Consider the following 18980-nt stretch of genomic DNA (forward strand, 5'->3'; position numbering starts at 1 on the left):
GCGGCTCCCGGGAGCCCGAGCTCCCCCACCCGGGAAGGGCCCGCGCTGCAGCGCCTCCCGCAGCCTGAGCTGCCGCAGCCTTGCCGGGTCCGGCTGGGAGCGGGGTGGAGGCTCCCCTGAGGGAGGTGAAGGGTGGGGGACTCTGAGGTGGGGGGGATTCTGAGGGTAGGGGACTATGGGAGGGGGTGGGGGGCTCTGAGGCAGGGGCTGTGGAGAGTGGGGGGCTGTGGAGGGGGTGGGCTATGGGAGGAGGTGGGGAAATGAAGGGTAGGGGTTATGGAGGGAGGTGAAGGGGAGGACTGAGGTGGGGGTGCTGTGGAAGGTGCTATGGAAGGTGGGGGCTATGGGAGGGGGTGGGGGCTCTGAGGCAGGGGCTGTGGAGAGTGGGGGGGGGGGCTGCGGAGGGCAGGCTGTCAGGAGAGGGGGCACTGAGGCAGGAGAAGGCTGAGGATGGGCCCTGTGGAGAGCGGGTGGCTCTGGGGTGAGGCCTGGGGGGTCCAGTGGGTGGGTGGAAGGTGGCTCTGGGGGGTCCGGCAGGCAGGCAGGAAGCGGCTCTGGGGTGAGGCCTGGGGGGGGTCGGGCGGGCGGGAGGCAGCTCTGGGGTGAGGCCTGGGGGGGTCCGGCGGGCGGGCGGGGGGGCGCCCTGGGGTTTTCCTGGACATGTCCGGCTTTTTGGCCCCCCCCCGTGCCAACCCCCCCCCCCCCCCCCAAGAAGCTGTTTGTGCCTGAGGCATCTGGATCTGTTCACATTTCGGTTCGGTCTATATGATTTCCTTGGTGTCAGCAGCAATGTTGCCTCCAACCCAGTACTTGCTATACTAGAAAGTTTTGCCAGCCACACTTATGCCAGCTGCCTGCCGCCATAGCAATTTTGCTAAGAAAGAAAGGAATCCTTTTTAATAATGTAGGTGACCGGGGAGGGGTTAGACGAGAGCAAGTGACCTCGTTACATCAGTGCCCCCGAGTCATCAAGTTCCCTCTTCCTGAATCACCAGAGGGCGCCTGTCACAGCGATGCACTTGTCATGTGACCGGGGTCTTGCAATTTCCTGCGGTCGGTTTTCCTGCTATATGCAGGGTAGCAAGTGGGTTCTGTCGTAGGCTCTTGGGAACATCCACGGGCGGCCGAAGACAAGCCCGCCCTGGGTACGTATGTACAGACCGAGCGGAAAGCCTTCCTGTAACCTCGGCTTCATGAGCCCGGGCCATATAACGCCTTGTCACAGGTGCTTTGGCGGGAGGCTTGGGGGTTGTGTGAATTTCCCGCTGTCCTTACAGGAGGCACTTGCGTTTGTTGTACCCGCGCCTACACAAACTCTACGTGTGGCTGCTGCAGCGAAACTAATTGCGGCGCGCGTTAATGCCTTGATCGCTGGTTTAATGGAGAATAGTAATTGCTGCGGGGTCTCCTGGCAACAAAACCAAACGTTTCAAACCCAGTTAGGCAGCGGGGAGGCCTGATTATTGCCTTGGGGGAGGAGAGGAGACGGGAATCCTGTTGGGGAGTTAGACACTGCGCCATCCCAACTGCCTGCTGCCCTAGCACTGCCAGCCTCTATCGGCTACTAACCCCCAACAGAAGAGATGCAGGGACCATTATGAGTGCAGAAAACCTTAGACCCAGGAGGAGAGTGGAACCTCAGACCAGTGGCTCTCGCCCATTCCCGACTACTGTAGCCTCTTCAGGAGGCTGATTGGTCTTGCATACCCCCAAGTTTTACCTCCCTTAAAAACTACTTGCTTACAAAATCAGACATAAAAATACCAGTGTCACAGCTCACTGTTATTATAAAATAAACCAATTGTAATATAAATATTGTACTTATATTTCAGTGTATAGTATATAGAGCTGTATAAATAAGTCATTGTGTGAAATTTTAGTTTGTACTGACTTTGCTAGTGCTTTTTACCTAGCCTGTGGTAAAACTAGGCAAATATCTAGATGAGTTGATGTACCCCCTGGAAGATCGCTGCACACCCCCAGGGTTAGGTGTCCCCTGGTTGAGAACCTCTGCTCTAGGCAGCCTCTTGTAAGGTTTGCCTAAAGGGTAAATACCACCCTAGCTGAGACTGTTGTAAAACCTATTCAGGGGCTAGTGATCAAATCTGCACCTCTCTGCTTGTCAAAGCCCCTACATGGGACGCAATGTGTGACCCGTATTGAGAGGCGTGGAAAATACGTATGGGAGTTCTCCTTTACGGTAGGTCTGCACTGCACTGGAGAGTTGGGTTTGTGACATGGGCACCCGAACTAGAGTCAGTTTGCAAAAAACAGTAGTGAAACCCAGCTAACAGCTAGAGACCTAGTGTAAATAGTTATTTCTGTAGCCTCAGTTGAATTGGTTCTTTGCTGGGGATGTAGGCAATCTTCAGCAAGAAGAGTGAGGGGACACTACAGTTGTGTGGGGCAGAGAGCGCTTTGGCACTAATGAGAGAGACGTTCACTGTAGTCTCCAGGAAGTCATTGCTTCTACTCAGCACCAGGGTCGTGCTAAAGCTGAGCTCTTGTTGCAGTTTCTGCGGCTCCTGGTAGGGTGACCAGGTGTCCCGATTTTATAGGGACAGTCCCGATATTCAGGACTTTTTCTTATATAGGTACCTATTATCCCCCCATCCCTGTCCCAATTTCTCACACTTGTTATCTGGTCACTCTAGCTCCTGGGGGTGTAGGGGAGACACTGATGATGGGGGTGGGGGAGGGAGGACTTCAGCCGGGAGCCACGTGTGGGGTTTGCGCTGAGAGGGCCAGTGAGAGATTAGCAGGGAGGAAAGACAAAGAAACTAGTTCTGCTCCGGTCTGGGCAGATAAGGATTAAAACCATAGAGTTGGCAAAGCTTCCAGCTGGTAGAGAGGACTGCAAAGTCCTGCGCCGGGGGAGGGGAATTTCATAGCGAACAGCTTCCGCTTCCCTTCCCGCAGTCAGTCCGCTCGGAACCCGCAGCGCTGGGAGCGCGCGCACATGGACCCTGGCGGCGCGGTCCAGGAAGGGACTAATTCGGGCCTGCGCAGCGGTGAGTAGTGGGGGAGTCTGGACTGAGGGGTGCGGGCAGAGCCCCGGCAGACAGGGGGCGAGGCCTACAAATCGGTGCCTCTGGGAACCGCCTGCTGCAAAGGGGGAACTGAAACAGGAGCCACGTCTCAGAAAGCAAGGAGAAAAGTCGGGCAGGGTCCCCAGGCCCCCCCACTAGCCAGCTCAGCTCCGGGGAAAAGTGGAAGGAAGTTTGGAGAAATTTGGGGGAGCAGATGGGTTATAGCAGAAAGGAGGAAGTGGGTGTAGAGGGTGGTGGTTTAAAGGATATTAGGGGTTCAGGGAAATGAGGGATGGCGGAGGAGAGCTGTGGTTAGAGGAAATTGGCCTAGGATAGTACATTGGGGTGGGATGGAGGTTTGTTTATTAAAAGCAAACAAATACAGCAGCAGAAAAGGTGAAATTAACCAGCAGCAAGCAGCTCAGCATGAGGAGGGATGGGCTATAAATGCTTCAAAAGAAAAAGTTAGGACATGGAAATGTAAAGCACCAACAATACTTTTTGAAGGTAAAAAAGCATGTTAGATAGCAGCAACAGTGGTGAAACTTACAATGCACCAACCAGGACCATTCATCTTGTTTATTATGTTGGAGCCTTATCCCCATGGTCTGCCTGTATGTTTGCCTGCCTAGATTTTTGGTCCAGTGTGCACTGAGGAAGCTTTACTCCCCAGACTGTAAGCAGTCTTAAAATCATAACTGGCTGGAGCTATGGTGCAGATCAGACCTACAGGCAATGTGAGCCATTATTTTGGAACTGGCTAAAAGTGTTTTTGGCCACCTGAAGGCCTGCCCTTTGAAGTTAAAGGAAGACATGCTGTTAATCTCAATTTGGTGGTTTTTGAGGAAGTGGTGGGAGGGAGGGGGCATAATTGGGGGGGCATCTGTGGGGATGCACAAGGCAGCTTCATGAGAACACCTCACTGCAATTTGGCTGTCAGCTGTGCCCTCCTCCTAGCCCCTCCATGTTCCCCTGAGCTGGATTGGTCTTGAGGAGGGAAGGTGATAACCCGTGGGCTGAGAGGAAGGCATGATCTACTGGTTGGAGGCAGCAAGGTGGAGTGGAGGGGAGTCCTGGACTTCATACTCCACTTCAGGGACTAGTGGTGGGGGAAAGAGGGCTCTGCATAGCCCTTTTCAGCATTGCAGGATTGCAGTGGTGTGAAGTAGTCTATTCATCTCAGTGGGATATTCCCAGATGAATCAGAACCCCCCATGGAGATGAAGGCAGCCTGCCATGATAGCTGAGAGATGTGAGCTGACCCATTCCTCTCACTGGGTGTTCTCCTTCCTTCTTTCCCAAAGTCTGCCCTAGCCCCTGTTGTCTTAAAGGTGCCACAGGACTGTTAGTCTGCGGATACAGACTAACACGGCTGCTACTCTGTAACAGGACTCTCTGTTGCTTTTTACCAATTTTCAAGATAATCGCACTATGCAGGTGGGTTTTAGAGCAACTTGAATATTCAAATCCACTCCTTATTTGTCAGTGTGTGTGTGTGGAGGGGGGAAGAGTTGTATCTGAGGAACCCCTAGACCACATTACTCCAAATTTGCACCAGTAAGAATACCCCATACTCCAGTTGTGGCATACCAGCATTCGAGGTAATCTCACTACGCATGTAGATTTTTAAAGCGTTTTGAAAACTAAAAGAAGGTTCAATCATGTGGACTAAAAACACCTCGGGCCATATGTTCAAAAATGCTCAGCACCCACTTTTGGCAACAAAATGAAGTGAATTTTCCAAAGAACCGTGGGATTTGCTGAAAAGGGGCATCAAAACGCTTTAAATTTAGGCAGTTACTGAGTCGTGCTCACACTTCATCTTGGCATGTATAATAGGTATTGCCAGCTCCAAATACTTAAAAATGACGAGACTGGCTTAAAAATCATGAGAATTTCAAAAGTAACTTTGGAATCTTTTTGCTTGCCCTCTGGTTTTGAATCTTTAGGGGTCACATTTTCAAGCATTTCTCCACAACCACCAAGGCTAGAAACCTTTTCTTTTTTTTTTCTTTAAACGAAGACTCTGAGATCAGGGTGGATGATTTAAATCACCAAGTGGAGAGCTGCACTTTTAAATAATTGATTTTAATCAACTTTTCCATTTGTATTTCAGTTATTTTTCTAAAGAAAAATGCATTCTCCTTGGTAGACATAACCATTAAACTAAGTTGGTTTACAATTAAATAGAACCTTTATACTAGATTTGATACATTTTTTGCTACCTAAGAGGTACACTATAACTATATAGATTTATTTAAGCAATTATCTAGCTTAATATTTTCAGATTCTTTTTAATTGTACATTTTTAGTATGTTAGAAAATGGTGAATAATCTTGCTTATTTACTAGATGGTTAACTTTTTGCTCATGATTTATGTCAAGCTGCATTAGGATGGAATTTAATTAAAGACACAAAATAGCATATTTATTTGTATTAAACAAAACAAGCCCTTAATACAGTACATGACCCATTGTGCCATATTTATAAAATTTAACCTCAAAAGTTAGATTTCCCCCCCCCCCCCCCATTCTTTCTTTACATCGAAAGGTATCCTTTAACTTAAAGTTTTTAATAGAGGCTCATGAATTCAGCATACTTATTTTTTATTTACCGTAATTGTTTTTAAGAGATTGTAATAAGCTTAGGCCTTAACATATTTTGTATTAAATTCAGATTTCATTTGAAATAGGTTTACTTTTAAAAAGAAAAGCTTACTATATATAATCTGATTTAAAAATTCAGAAAAATAATTGATTTTTATTCACCCTGTCTCAGATTCTCATGTAACTACTTGACTGGCAGGGCTGGCTTCTACACTTCCTTCCCATTGCTCTCAGTACAGAGGGGTGAGGGAGGTGGGCAGGATAATAGCCAAAGCACATATGCTGGCCAATCCCCAGCTAGCATGTGGTTCCTTGGAAAACATAACCAGCTGACTCAATTTAGAGCAGCCTCCAGAGTACACTCAGCACCAGTTCAGAGCAGAATCAGGAAGCCATAACTGGCTCCCTGACAGCTTCGTCTGTCACTTGCAAATGCCTTTGTATAATTATATTTAAAGATCTGTCCTCTATTTATAAAAGTAACATAGCACCATTTCCAGCCACTATAGCAGAAGATCTTGTGAACTGGATTCAGATATCGTTCTCCCATCTGGGGCAGGTGGGCCCACTTATTGAAATCAGTATTAGTCCTTTGTTTTTATACACCTTTTATTCCAGGAGTAGATCACATGATACAGACACCATGCTTGTAGGAGAGCAAATGCCCTGAACCAGAAATTTCCCTGGAGGGCAAGACCTTCCTGATTTTAGACTCTCTGTTGTGTTGTTCAACTGGAACGTCTCATTTTGAGAAGGGAAAATCTGATGTGTGTTTGGCTCTGAATGGAAACATCTACACTTGCAGATGAAAGGCCTGACTTCCTCCTAATGTATTTACTGAATCACACACAAATCCCTTCTCATCTGTGCAGAACAGTCTTTATTTTTGGGGCAGGATACAAACCCAAATAGGCAGTATGAGTCACTTTCTCCACCCCCGTTTCCCCCCCCCCCCCTTTTCTGGGAATGGAGACCTCCCATCTTAAAGAATGACACAATAGCAAAATTATTCATATGAAAGAGGGAAACCTTCACTTAGACTGTTGTTTCCAAAGGGAAGCTTTCTTCCTGTTGAATCCTTGGTCATCCTATTTCAGCTGATGGGATTCACCCTCCTTCAAACCCAAAACAGTCAGGCATTCCCTCTTCATTCCCACACCTTGGCTATGGGAAACGCAGGAAACCTTAAAAGAACTTCACATATTTAGTATCCCGAGCACCTCCCTGACACTGATGGTTCCAGGGAAGTCCCACATGTAAGATGCTTTCCTTTCAAAGGTCAGGTTAGACTGAAGCTTGCACATTGGACTCTTCTTTTATATAAACCAGCCAGCATGGCTTCATGGCTGCTCCTTCCCTGCTGCTTTTTCTCTCTCCTGAACTGTTTCTGTGGCTGTTGGCTTAGCCTCCTGCTGTATGTCTGCATGGTTCAGTGCCATCAGCAGCTTTAGGGAAGTAGCCTGTAACTCTTGTTCTCCTGCTGTCTTCTGCTTGGCCAGCAGCACCTGCATGGCCTGCATCCAGTGCTGCACATTGGGGTCCTGTAGCCGCAGAAAGAGGTCTTCCATGTCGCTGGTGGGTAGATGGGACTCCTGGGGGCTGGACAGCTCTCCTTGCTGCTGGCCACTTTCAGCCTCCTCTCTGATCTGGTTGACGGGGGAGTTTTCTGGTATGCTCTGTGGTTTAGGTGGGCGCTGAGAGAAGATTAAGAGTATTCTTGTGTGGGAGTTGGATTGGGGTGAAGTTGGTAGGAGGATATCCTTGACAGCAGCTGCTCCTGTACCAGAAGGAGGTAGGGGTCCGGTGGTGGTGGAAGACTGGGGAGAGGGCTTTGTTGGGGGCAAAAGTCTGTCACTGGCAATGACGTCTTCGTTGAAGGTTCGTGTCCTACCAGACTTGCTTTGGATCTCTTCTGGGCATATAACCCTCTGTGGAAGAGCAGAGATACATGGGAGGAAGGCAGAAAAGCACAGGGACCCTGCACCCGTTCTTCTCTCAGGTGCATGGGGTCACCGCTTGCTACACAATTATATATTTCCCATTCCCATCTCCAAAGTAGGCACCTGGACAGGCAAAAAGAAAAAAAATCTGTCCCTGACTCCTTTCCCTATGGTGTCTTGCCCACCATATTTTTCTGTATGTCTGTCTTCCTACTCTCCTCTCCTTCCTTCTCTTACATGCTCCCTCTCTTAGTTTTCTCCTCATGTTCTGTTCTTCCCACAATTCTTTATCATCCTTCTCCCTTCATCTGTCCCACCCCCCATTTTCCACTGTCTTTGGCCTGGTCTACACTAGGACTTTAATTCGGATTTAGCTGCCTTAATCCGAATTAACCCTTCACCCGTCCACACTACAGAGCTAGTTAATTCGAATTAAAGGGCCCTTTAAATCGATTTCTGTACTCCACCTCGACGAACGGAGTAGAGCCTAAATCGATTTTGTTAATTCGAATTAGGGTTAGTGTGGACGCACACCACCGAATTACTGTATTTAAGTTAATGGGGTAGTGTGGCCGCACACCACCGAATTAATGTGGTTTAAAACCGAATTAAGGTGCTTAGTGTGGCCGCGCACAATCGAATTTATACAACCTGTTTCCCAAATTCGAATTATCTAAATTCGGATTAATCCTGTAGTGTAGACATACCCTTTGAGTGCTACCAGCCATTTCCTGTGTCTGCGCTCCCCAGTGCATTCCTCAGTAACAGTTTCATCCGGAAACAGTTCAGACTCACCTTAACAAAATACTTTTTCATAGTACAGCGATAAAAGGTAAAAGTACAAAAGTCTGCGAAGAAGGGAATTTCTGGCAGGTCTGAGCATACAGGTCCTAGAGAGAGGTAAATAATTAATCAAATTTATTGAAAAACTCCGGTGTTGGACAGTCATCCCCCTAACCCTCAGTTATAAACCCCATTGCCGGGTGGACCCCATCTGGCATTGATAAACCCCAGTCCCATCCAATAACCTCCCAAAGTTCGAGTGGTTAAAAACCCAGCACTGGCTGGTCATCTTCATGACCCACAGTGATTTTAAAAAAAACAAGACAGGATTGTAAGAACATAAGAATGGCCATACTGGGTCAGACCAATGGTCCAGCTAATCCAGTATCCTGTTTTCCAACAATGGCCAGTTGCTTCAAAGGGAATGAACAGACCAGGGTAATTATTGAGTGATCTATAACCTGTCATCCAGTCCGAGTCTCTGGTACTCAGAAGTTTAGGGACACCCAGAGCATGGGGTTGCGTCCCTGACCATCTTGGCCAGGCCTGCACAACTCGTAAAGCGGCGAGGGCCATATTACTCCAAAGAAAACAGCTGAGGGCTGAAACCCCCCCGCCCCCCCCCCCCCCCCCCCCCCCCCCCCCCCCCCCCCCCCCCCCGAAACACAACACACACACCCAGCGCCGCCCGCCCCATGGAAACAAACCCTCCTTCCCCAGCACTGCCCCACCGAAACAGCGGTATTGAACCTTGGTAATATGTTATAGCGGGCCCCTAAGGTAGTATAATTAAGGTAAAAGAAAAATGTCTTTTTGCTAGAAGTAGAATAAGATCTTCCCCCCACTTTGTAATCAATTGCCCTGTTGAACGAATGAGGTGTGAATGAGGAAGGCGTGGAAGGCAGGCACCTCCAGACAGCTGCAACCCTTGGAAAGGGGATGGGAGCCAGACCAGATCAGTAGAACAGGTCAGCCACTGACTCACCGCTCACCTCCTCAGCCCCCCCCCCCCCCCCCCCCCCCCCCCCCCGCCCCTCCCTGCCCGCTCACCTCCTCAGCCCCCAACCCCACCTACTCACCCCCTGCCACTGTCTGCCCGCTCGCCTCCTCAGCCTCCCTCCCTCACCCGCTGCTTGCCTACTCACCCCCTGTGGGCCGCATAGTGAGCTCGCCTACTCACCCGCCATGGACCGCACAGTGAGCCCACGTGGGCCGCATGCGGCCCCTGGGCCGCATGTTGTGCAGGCCTGATCTTGGCTAATAGCCGTCGATGGACCTATCTGCGATGAACTTATCAAATTATTTTTTGAACTCCATTTTACTTTTCGCCTTCACAACATCCCAATGCAATGAGTTCCACAGGTTCTGATGTACTTAAAGAATTTCCTGTTTAGTTTTTTTATCTTTTGTAGAGCCTTGCACGGATACAAAATTTATATATGCGGATATCTGCGGACTTGCAGGGCTCTACCGGGAACCACTGTGGTGAAAGCAGCAGAATGTCAGGCCGCCGTTCGCAGGAGCCAGTGCTCTGCGTGAACTGCTCCTCCGGTGTGGCTGTACCACCCCCAGCCCCACCCACTGGGGCGGCCACCAGGCTTACCTACAGCTGTCCCTGGTCACGCTAGTGTGTGCAAGTGGCTCGCATGCTCCCAGACAGGAGTTCCTTCCATGCAGAGGTGTGCATCTCCTGTCCGGGAGCGTGTTACTGGTCAGCAATATTAGTTTGATCATATTACCGAGTGCTACTTTAAAAAGTGATTTAAAATGCGTTACTTTTATCCTATACTGTATATCTGCAGGATGTGTTGTTTAAATTGTAGGTTTTTTTCTGTAAAATCAGTTTTTTCCCATTGCAATCCAATTCGGAACATTTTTATGCATTTATAGTAAGGCTACTTAATTGCTGTCAATGTATCAAACAACTTTGATTAAAAAACATAAAGATGGAATTAATTTTTTAAAAAATGAAAAAAATCAGAAAATAATAAATCCACAATAATAAAACAGATCATAGGGCCCTATGTTGGCCCTCTTACTGGTTTTTTTGTGATTTGGCATATACATTTAGTTTGATCTTCTATGGTGTTTTAAAATAGATTCCATGCAGCTTCCAGGAATTTCACTCTTGTGACTGTTTCTTTTAATTATCATTTAACTAACTCCCTCATTTTTGTGTAGTTCCCCGTTTTGAAGTTAAATGCTATTTCTGGTGGGTTTCTTTGGAATTTTTTCCTCCCACAAGGATGTTAATTTGGTTACATTTTGGTCACTATTACTTAGTGGTTTGGCTATATTGACCTCTTGGACCAAATCTTGTGCTCCACTTGGGGCTAAATCAAGAATTGCCTCTCCCCTTGTGGGTTCCAAGACTAGCTGCTCCAAGAAGCAGTCATTAATGGTGTCTAGAAATTTTATCTCTGCATCCTGTCCTCAGGTGACATGTACCAATATGGGGATAGCTGAGAGCCCCCATTATTATTGAGTTTTCTGGTTTTTGTAACCTCTCTACTCTCCGTGAGCATTTCGCAATTGCTGTCACCATCCTGGTCAGGTAATATAGTCCTGCTGCTATACTCTTCTTATTCAAACATAGAATCTCTCTGGATAAAAATTCCATGTACCATTTCATTTATTGAAGATTTCTACTGTATTTGACTCTATGCTTGCTTTCCTATATAGTGCTTCTCTCCCACCAGCATGACCTACTCCGTCATTCCTATACATTTTGTACCCTGGTATTACCATGTCCCGTTGATTATCATTGTTCCTCCACGTTTCTGTGATGCCTATTATATCCATAGCCACTTTTAATACCAGGCACTCAAGTTCATCCATCTTAGTATTTAGATTTCTAGCATTTGTATACAAGCATTTATTAAAATTTGTCAATATTTAGTTGTGTCCCTTCATGTGATGTAATTGAATGGGACTGTTTCTCTATCTCATAGACTTTAAGGTCAAAAGGGACCATCATGATCATCTAGTCTGACCTCCTGCACATTGCAGGCCACAGAACCTCACCCACCCACTCCTGTAATAGAGCCATAACCTCTGGCTGAGTTACTGAAATCCTCAAATCATGACTTCCGGTTACAGAGAATCCACCATTTACACTAGTATAAACCTGCAATCATGCTGCAGAGGAAAGTGAAAAAACCCCAGGCTCTCTGGCAATCTGACCTGGGAGAAAATTCCTTCCTGACCCCAAATATGGTGATCAGTTAGACCCTGAGCATGTGGGCAAGACCTGCCAGGCAGATACCTGGGAAATAATTGTCTGTAGTAACGTAAAGTAACTGTATTCTAGTTATATTAGAGAAGGCAAGACACACTTCTTCAAACTTGCCTTCTCTAATATAAACACATAGTAACTTGTGGATAATAACCCTCAAAACCTCTACCAAAACAAAACTCTCCACTGCACACACGTATCCCCCTGGGAAGAGAAGGAGAGAGAACGAATAAACCCCATCAGCAGATGGCTTCCTCCCCATCTCTGTTATAAACCCACGCACCTAAGGACTCCTTCCCATCTGTCATTTGATCATTCCCAGTGCTGGATGGTCTGAGACCCCAGTCCCCCTGCTTTTGGATGCCATGGTCAGCCTTACCTTGAGGGATGACTCCATGGTTTTCGTATTGGTCCAGTCTCCGGATCAAAGGATTCTGGCAGCCATACAAGGCACGAATGAGGCAGGTGGCACTGGCTCGGTAAGGGGCACGAAGAGGTTTGAAGAACTGATCATACTCTGGCTCTGAGAGTGGTGTTCCAGTTAGCAATGGGCCCTCATCCTGAAGGTGGGCAGCAGAACACCAGCTTGAGAGTACTGCAAAAGAGGAGCTGGAAGGAAGTGAAATGCTGCAGACGATAGACATTGGGGAAAGAATTGCAGGGCTGTAGATGTGGGTATAACCCTTCTCTTGGGTATGGGGTCCAGAATTGTGGAAGTGACAATTTTTTTGAAAACATGGTGCAGAACTGAAGGGTGACCTCCTGGCCTGACCCTTTGGGAGGAACCCCATCCCCTGGGGATAGGGTCCATAGCTGTGCGAGTGCCCCCTTTTCTTGTGAATGGGGTCCTGAATTATGAGGGAGACCTCTTCTCACCTTTCCTGGGAATGATGGTTGTGACTCCCTGTTTTGGGACTGGGGCCCTGAATTGTGCTGTTAACTCTCTCCTCCACCTCCCCCCCCCTTTTTCCCTGGGAAGGGAATTGTGGGATAGTTTTCTTTCAAGAATTTGTTCTATAAATCCCCATTCTTGGCAAATGGATCCAGAACCTTCTAGAAATCAGTGGCGGTTGGATTTATGTGCATGCTCTCTCAGGTAGTCAAACATTTAATGAACCTGTATATAACATTAAAAAACTTGGAGCTATGCACACACACAGACTGCTTTTAAAGAACGTTATTAAGGTTCTCCTAGTCTCCTCATCTGGGCGTGCTGTTGAATCTTGGTCTTCCCACCTAGTGTCTCCTATGCCTCTTCCATGCCCTGCGCCTAGTCCCAGGCAGGCCAATCTACCCCTCTTCTCGGCTCCTCCGAATTCAGTGTTCCCCATCTCCTCCGAGCCAACTAGCTCCTGTTCCTCCCCGTTTCCTTGTACTGCTCCCAGTCCCGGTCTCATTGCTCAAGCAATCCCAGTTTATCTTCTCCCTGCCTCCAGACTGTCTCACTAGACTGCTTGTCCCAAACTACTCCTTTCCCTTTTCTGGGGTCTGACTTTTGTCCACTCTGCATTCTAATCAGACGGCTTCATCCTCTGCATGGCTTGGACACCAGCAGGGGGGTGTGTGTGTGTGTGTGTGTGTGTGTGTATATATCATTGATAACACAGGAGAGACAGGCTCCTTATGCTCCGTTCCAGTGCTCTGCCTCACCCTAGCCTGCACCCTAGCTGGGAGCAGCCATTCCAAGGAAAGTCTGGCTTCACCCTTGTTGACCTGGGCTGGAGGGAGCATACTCAGTCCCCCTGTGGTGATAGCATATATGCAGCCAGCTCATGTGTAGGAGCTGGGAGGGGATGGAGCATGCTCAGTGGGGATGGTGCATGTGGTTAGCACTACGAACTATGAGAGGCTTGAGCGTGTTCTGTGAAGACAGAATCTTTGGAGATTTTAGTTGCTGAAATCCAAGAAGTCTCTGCCAAGCCTGTGTGAACAGATTTTTTCAGGGTTTTTTAACTTGGCCATATTTGAGTGGGTTATCACAGTCACGCTGGAACATTTTTAATAGTGGGGGTGCTGAAAGCCACCCCCCTTACCCCGTCCGCCCCCACCCAAGCTGAGGCCGGCATCCGGGACACTGGGGGTGCACAGCCTCCGCACCCCTAGTTCCTGCGCCTATGTTATCATGGGGATGGCAAAGGTACATCCCTGACACAAAGGCTAGCACCCAGCCAATTTCCAGACTGTGCTCCAAAGCACAGGAGCACTAGAGCTTTCCAAAGAAAAGGTTACCAGAACATGTATTGTTCCCTTAACCCTGTTCTCAGAAACAGCTGAACCACTTTGGCGGAAATAAATAAATAAATAAATTTTAAAAAAAAGTTCAGGCTGGGGCAGGCACCCAGCATGGAACATTTCAGCTGAAACCATTAAAGTCTGGCAAAGTTATAAGCACCTGGAAGCAGGGTCCTGTAATGGGAAGCATCTGGCCCTGCCTGTAATCTGTAGTTCAGCCACCTGCAGTTCTTTTTCTTCTGTTGTAGGACACTGTTCTGACTAATTGCTGTGGCTAAACCTTTTCGGCTCTCTGGTCTGCTTCTCGGCTACTGCGCAGAGTTCAATTCCTTTATATAGGAGAACTGGTAATGTTTTTCTATCTGATCCTGGTCCCTTCAGTGTTGGTTATTGTGGCAGACTTCGGGGAAAAAAGCCAGGCTTCGGGTGTTTCTCTAGTTGTGGCTATAAGATGTGTGTTCAAAGTGAACAAGTGGGTAGGTTAAAGCATTTGGAAGAAAGGGACTCGAGGAGGCAGTGCTCTGTGCAGCCAAGATTTAATTGACAGTTACTGATATGTAAACCCGTTCCCTCCTTCCTAGCTCTGAGGTGCCAAGGCTCCTGATTTGCTGTGAGTGAGGATGGGGAACAGGCGACTCTCCTGTCCCCTATCACAAGTCAGTGTCAGGGATGGATGATGATGATAAGTTTTCCTACTCACCAGAAACAATCAGGAAGGCCCATGCTGCTATCTGACATCTCATCTTTCTTGTATTGTGTGGGGGTGGGGGTGGGAGGTGTTAGATACCATGGAGGGAGTTCTGGGTTCCTTGCCTATCCTTCACTTTGTTCCTTTTTCCTGTTGCTGTTTTTACCTGAGGTGGGTCAGGAGGAGAAGGCGGGGAACTCTCTGAGTAGGGTTATTGCTGCAGACCAGTTCACAATAGCAACTCGATGACATCACAAACTTGGTGACATCACAAACTATCTCCTCTCCCTTTTGCCAATGCACCATTTTGCCTGTCTGCCTTTTCTCTCCTTCATTTCCTCCCTGCTCTACATCTCTTTTATGACTGCTGGTGCTACGTTATTGTAGAGCCTTCTGTGAATCCAGGGGCTGTGCACTGGCTTGTTTGGCTTTAGGAGTGCTGAGTTGCCCATACTGGCTTGTTGTATGATTTCTTATAAGCACCCGCATGCACTATTTAGTTATTGTACAGTCACTAACCTTTTCTCTGGCCCAATTCATATTTAATTATTCAGTTATTTAATTAAAGTGCAACAACTTCAGTAGACGAGATTGAAGGAGACACTCATTAGACTATCCTAAAATCCTGAAACAGTGGTTAGGGCACTCATCTGACAGATGCCTGTTCAAATCCCTTCTCATCAGGCAGAGGGAGGACTTGAACTGATGGTTTCCCACATCATGGGTGAGTGCACTGATCACTGGGCTAAAGGTTATAATGGGGAGGGGGTGTGCAGATGCTTTGTGTGGTGTTAAGCGGCCTCTGAGCATGCTTACTGGATTAGGCTTTCACAGATGACTTAGGCAGATGAATGCTTATTTTCCCCAGATAATGGATCGTTCTGGGACTCAGGCGGAAGATGGCTATCCGGATGCCTAGTGTAGGACAACAGTGCAGGTGCTCTCATACGTGCCTAGCAAGTGCAATTGAAGTGCTGAGCAAGTTTAGGTGCCTATAGGGTTAGACAGCAGCCAAGTGAGAGTTTTGTGGATCACAGTGGCATCTGAAAATGGGACTTAAGTACCTTTGTGGATCCCATCCCAATGCACAATTTTGGGGTTCTTCCTCCCATTCAGAAAGAATCAGTCTATAAAATTAAATTACATTCCATGCATTTTTGTAATGTTAATACTCAGAATGTTGGAAAGAGGAAATAACCAAATTGGGTGGTGTTTTTCACTCCACCTGTATTTTCTTTTTCTTATGTTTTTATTCTGCAGCCTTGGGATCCATTCCTTGCTTCAGAACTGTGCATCAGAATCTCAACTTTCATTTTAAATGTTTCTGTCTCTGATGGTCATAAAGAAAACCTTGAAAATTAGTATAGTCAATTCAGCATTGTCTTCCTAAGTCTGCAGACAGCATGAAACAATAGCCGAGGGGTTTGAACTGCCTCCTTCATCTCAAATTGTTAACACTGACAATTTGAATGGCAAATTAAATGTGAAAAATGTTAACTATTCCATTGCTATTTGTTTAAGCAGAAACAACCAGTTAATGTGTTTATTCCACATTCCAAAGTTTCTTCCCAGGTGAGGAACATAATATCAATGTAAATAATAAAGGGGCTACTGTACTCATTGTATTATTCATTTTCATATTTAATTCTTAAAATAATTGGTGGCTTTTTACATGAAGTTGCTACAGGATTTCCAATCTGTTGTGTCAGTGTTGTAGACAAAATTTAGGTCCCGCTTGTTACAGAATGCATGGGGTTTTGATTATTTTAATTTGGAAAGAAGGTCTAGCCCCTGAAGTGAGGGAAGGGGGACAGTCTACCCAGGGAAAAAAGCCCATTAGAACTCTTTGGTTCTCTACCAGATAAGCAGAAGAGGACTGAAGGAGGAGGAACACTTGATGACTTACAGGGAATGAAACTAGTGGGGAGAGGAGTGGTTACAGTGGGAATTTCTGAAGGGGAACCTAGGTTACCACGTTCCTCCCCTGCCCCCTTGCAAAATCTGCCAAGAGCAGGATTTTTGAGGAAAGGCAAGTGATGGACTTTGTCCCCTTGAGTACATCTATACTGTAGGCTAGGGACATGTGATCCATGTTGTTGCCCAAATCCATGCACAAAACCCTTAAACATGCCCTCCTGAGTGTGTTGTACCTGTGCTCAGCTTGGGGTATGGGCTGTTGGGCTGTGCTCCTACCTGCCCACTTTGTAGGCTGGAGGAACCTAAAGCATGTGTTGCTGAGCAAGTGTTTCAACAGAATACCCTTCAAAATAGAGGCTGCACACCCATTCTCTTGCCAGTTTCACCTCACTCCCTTTGTGTTCCTCATTCCACTTCCTGCACACATATTGGTGAACTTGGGCTCTGGGATTAAAATGTTAGGAAGCGTGGTTTATTTGTGGGAAATCCTTGTGGTGTGTGTGTTTTGTTTTGTTTTTAGGCTTCTTCTCTCACAAGCACAGGGAATTATTCATGTCTCATTTCTCTTTCTATTCCAGCAAGTGACAGAGTCGTGAGTAAAATTAAGAAGGGCATTCGTCTTCAGGAAGGTCCCGGGAAAATGCAAACACGTAGTGCATTGTCGAGAAGATTTAAAGGGAATATTTCCAAGAGTCCTGACCAAACAGAGGCTTGTGAGAGTCAGGAGATTTCAGAAAATGAAATCAAAAAATCTCCTGGGAAGAGACAGAGAAAGTCCCCTTCCCAGGAAGCAAGTGTCAGGCAACCTGAAGATGATGATCATACTGAAGATAAACCAAACACATCCGATTGTGAGAATGACTCTGTTTTGAGCCCAGGCCTCGTTGAGCAAGAGACAGCGCACATGGAAGAAAAACCCTATCAGTGTTCTGAATGTGGGAAAAGCTTCAGTCGAAACTCCTACCTTACTCAGCATCAGAGAATCCATGTGGCAGAGAAACCCTTTGGTTGTGGTGAATGTTTGAAAAGCTTCACTCGGAATTCAGACCTGGTTAAACACCAGCGAATCCACACAGGAGAGAAGCCTTATCAATGCAACGAGTGTGAGAAAACCTTCAGTCAGCGGTCAAATGTTATCAGACACCAGAGAACCCACACGGGTGAAAAACACTACAAATGTAAAGAATGCGGGAAGAGCTTCAGTCAGAATTCGCACCTCATCGTACACCAAAGAAGCCACAAGGGCGAGAAGCCCTACCGTTGTACTAGATGTGAGAAAAGCTTCAGTGATTGCTCATCGCTTATCATACACAGGAGAATCCACACAGGGGAGAAACCCCATCAATGTAAAGAATGTGGGAAAAGGTTCCGTGACAGCTCCGCCATCATCCGACACCAGCGAATCCACACGGGAGAGAAACCCTACAAATGTGGTGATTGTGGAAAGAGCTTCCGACAGAGCTCATCACTTATTACCCACAGAAGAACCCACACAGGAGAAAAGCCCTACAAATGTTCCGTGTGTGATAAAAGCTTCAGTCAGAGCTCAGCACTTGCGACTCATCACCGTATCCACACAGGAGAAAATCCCTATCGATGTTCTGAATGTGGGAAAACCCGGAGTGAGCGCGCTGCACTTATTTCACATCGGAGTGTCCACACACATGGAAAACCTTACAAGTGTGCTGAATGTGGCGAAAGCTTTAGACGGAGCACAGCACTTAATGTGCATCTGAGAATCCACAGAGGAGAGAGACCATATACATGTGATGAATGTGGGAGAACCTTCAGACAGAGCTCAGCCCTTGATGTGCATTCGCGAATCCACACAGGAGCAAGACCTTATAAATGTAGTGAATGTGGAAAAAACTTCAGACAGAGCTCAGCACTTAAAGTGCATTTGAGAATCCACACAGGAAAGAAACCCTATAAATGTATTGCATGTAGGAAAAGTCTCAGTTTGCGTTCACATCTAGTATAGCAGGGGTGTCCAAACCATGGCTCGTGAACTGCATGCGGCTCTTTTACAGTTAAAGTGCAGCTCGCAGATCCCCCTCTCCCCATTCTCCACCTACCAGACTGGGGGGGAAGCTCGAGACCTCTATCTTGCAGCGGGGTAGTGGGGTAGGGCCCCCTTCCCAGTGGGGAGGGAGTCTCAGGGCTTCAGCCCTGTGGGGCATGCCTGCTGGGGTTTAGGGCTTCAGCAGGAGTGGGGTTGAAGCCCCAAGCCCTGTAAGGCGCCTCCCGCGGGGCTGAAGCCCAGAGCCCCAGCAAGTGTGTCCCGGCTCTCAAACTTCTGAAGATTGTCAAATGTGGCTCAGAGGGTCAAAGTAAGTTTGGCCACCCCTGTAGTATAGGATTAGAGTGGCCATATGGAATAGAAAGCAGTAGCAGACATTGGTCGTTTGGGGTATATACAAAGGAGTAAGGCCCAGATTCACAAAGGAGCCTAAGTTTCAGTTTTAGGCACTGTTGCAATCCACAAAACCCCCAGTAAGCTTCTGCTTAACTCTGCAGGCACCTAATTCATTTGGCACCTAAATTTTCACT

General features: G+C 47.3%; 1 protein-coding gene across 4 annotated transcripts in view; it reads left to right on the forward strand.

Moving 5' to 3' along the window:
• Positions 1-18637, forward strand: part of LOC112119347 (zinc finger protein 883-like) — a 28149-nt gene extending 9512 nt beyond the window's left edge. Inside the window, exons 1-2 of one of the 4 annotated variants that reach the window (XM_026657481.1) lie at positions 1058-1145; positions 17009-18637. In XM_026657481.1, coding sequence (XP_026513266.1) covers positions 17071-18411 — 1341 coding nt within the window. In that variant the 5' untranslated portion in view covers positions 1058-1145; positions 17009-17070 and the 3' untranslated portion in view covers positions 18412-18637. Of the gene's footprint in view, positions 1-1057; positions 1146-2933; positions 3012-17008 lie in introns of those variants that run through there. The other 3 variants (XM_029912815.1, XM_029912816.1, XM_024217969.3) reach the window with 3 other exon arrangements.
• Positions 18638-18980: the final 343 nt, after the last annotated feature.

Source organism: Terrapene carolina, unplaced genomic scaffold, assembly GCF_002925995.2.
Source record: "Terrapene carolina triunguis isolate 2854851 unplaced genomic scaffold, T_m_triunguis-2.0 Scaffold247, whole genome shotgun sequence".
Taxonomy (NCBI): domain Eukaryota; kingdom Metazoa; phylum Chordata; order Testudines; family Emydidae; genus Terrapene; species Terrapene triunguis.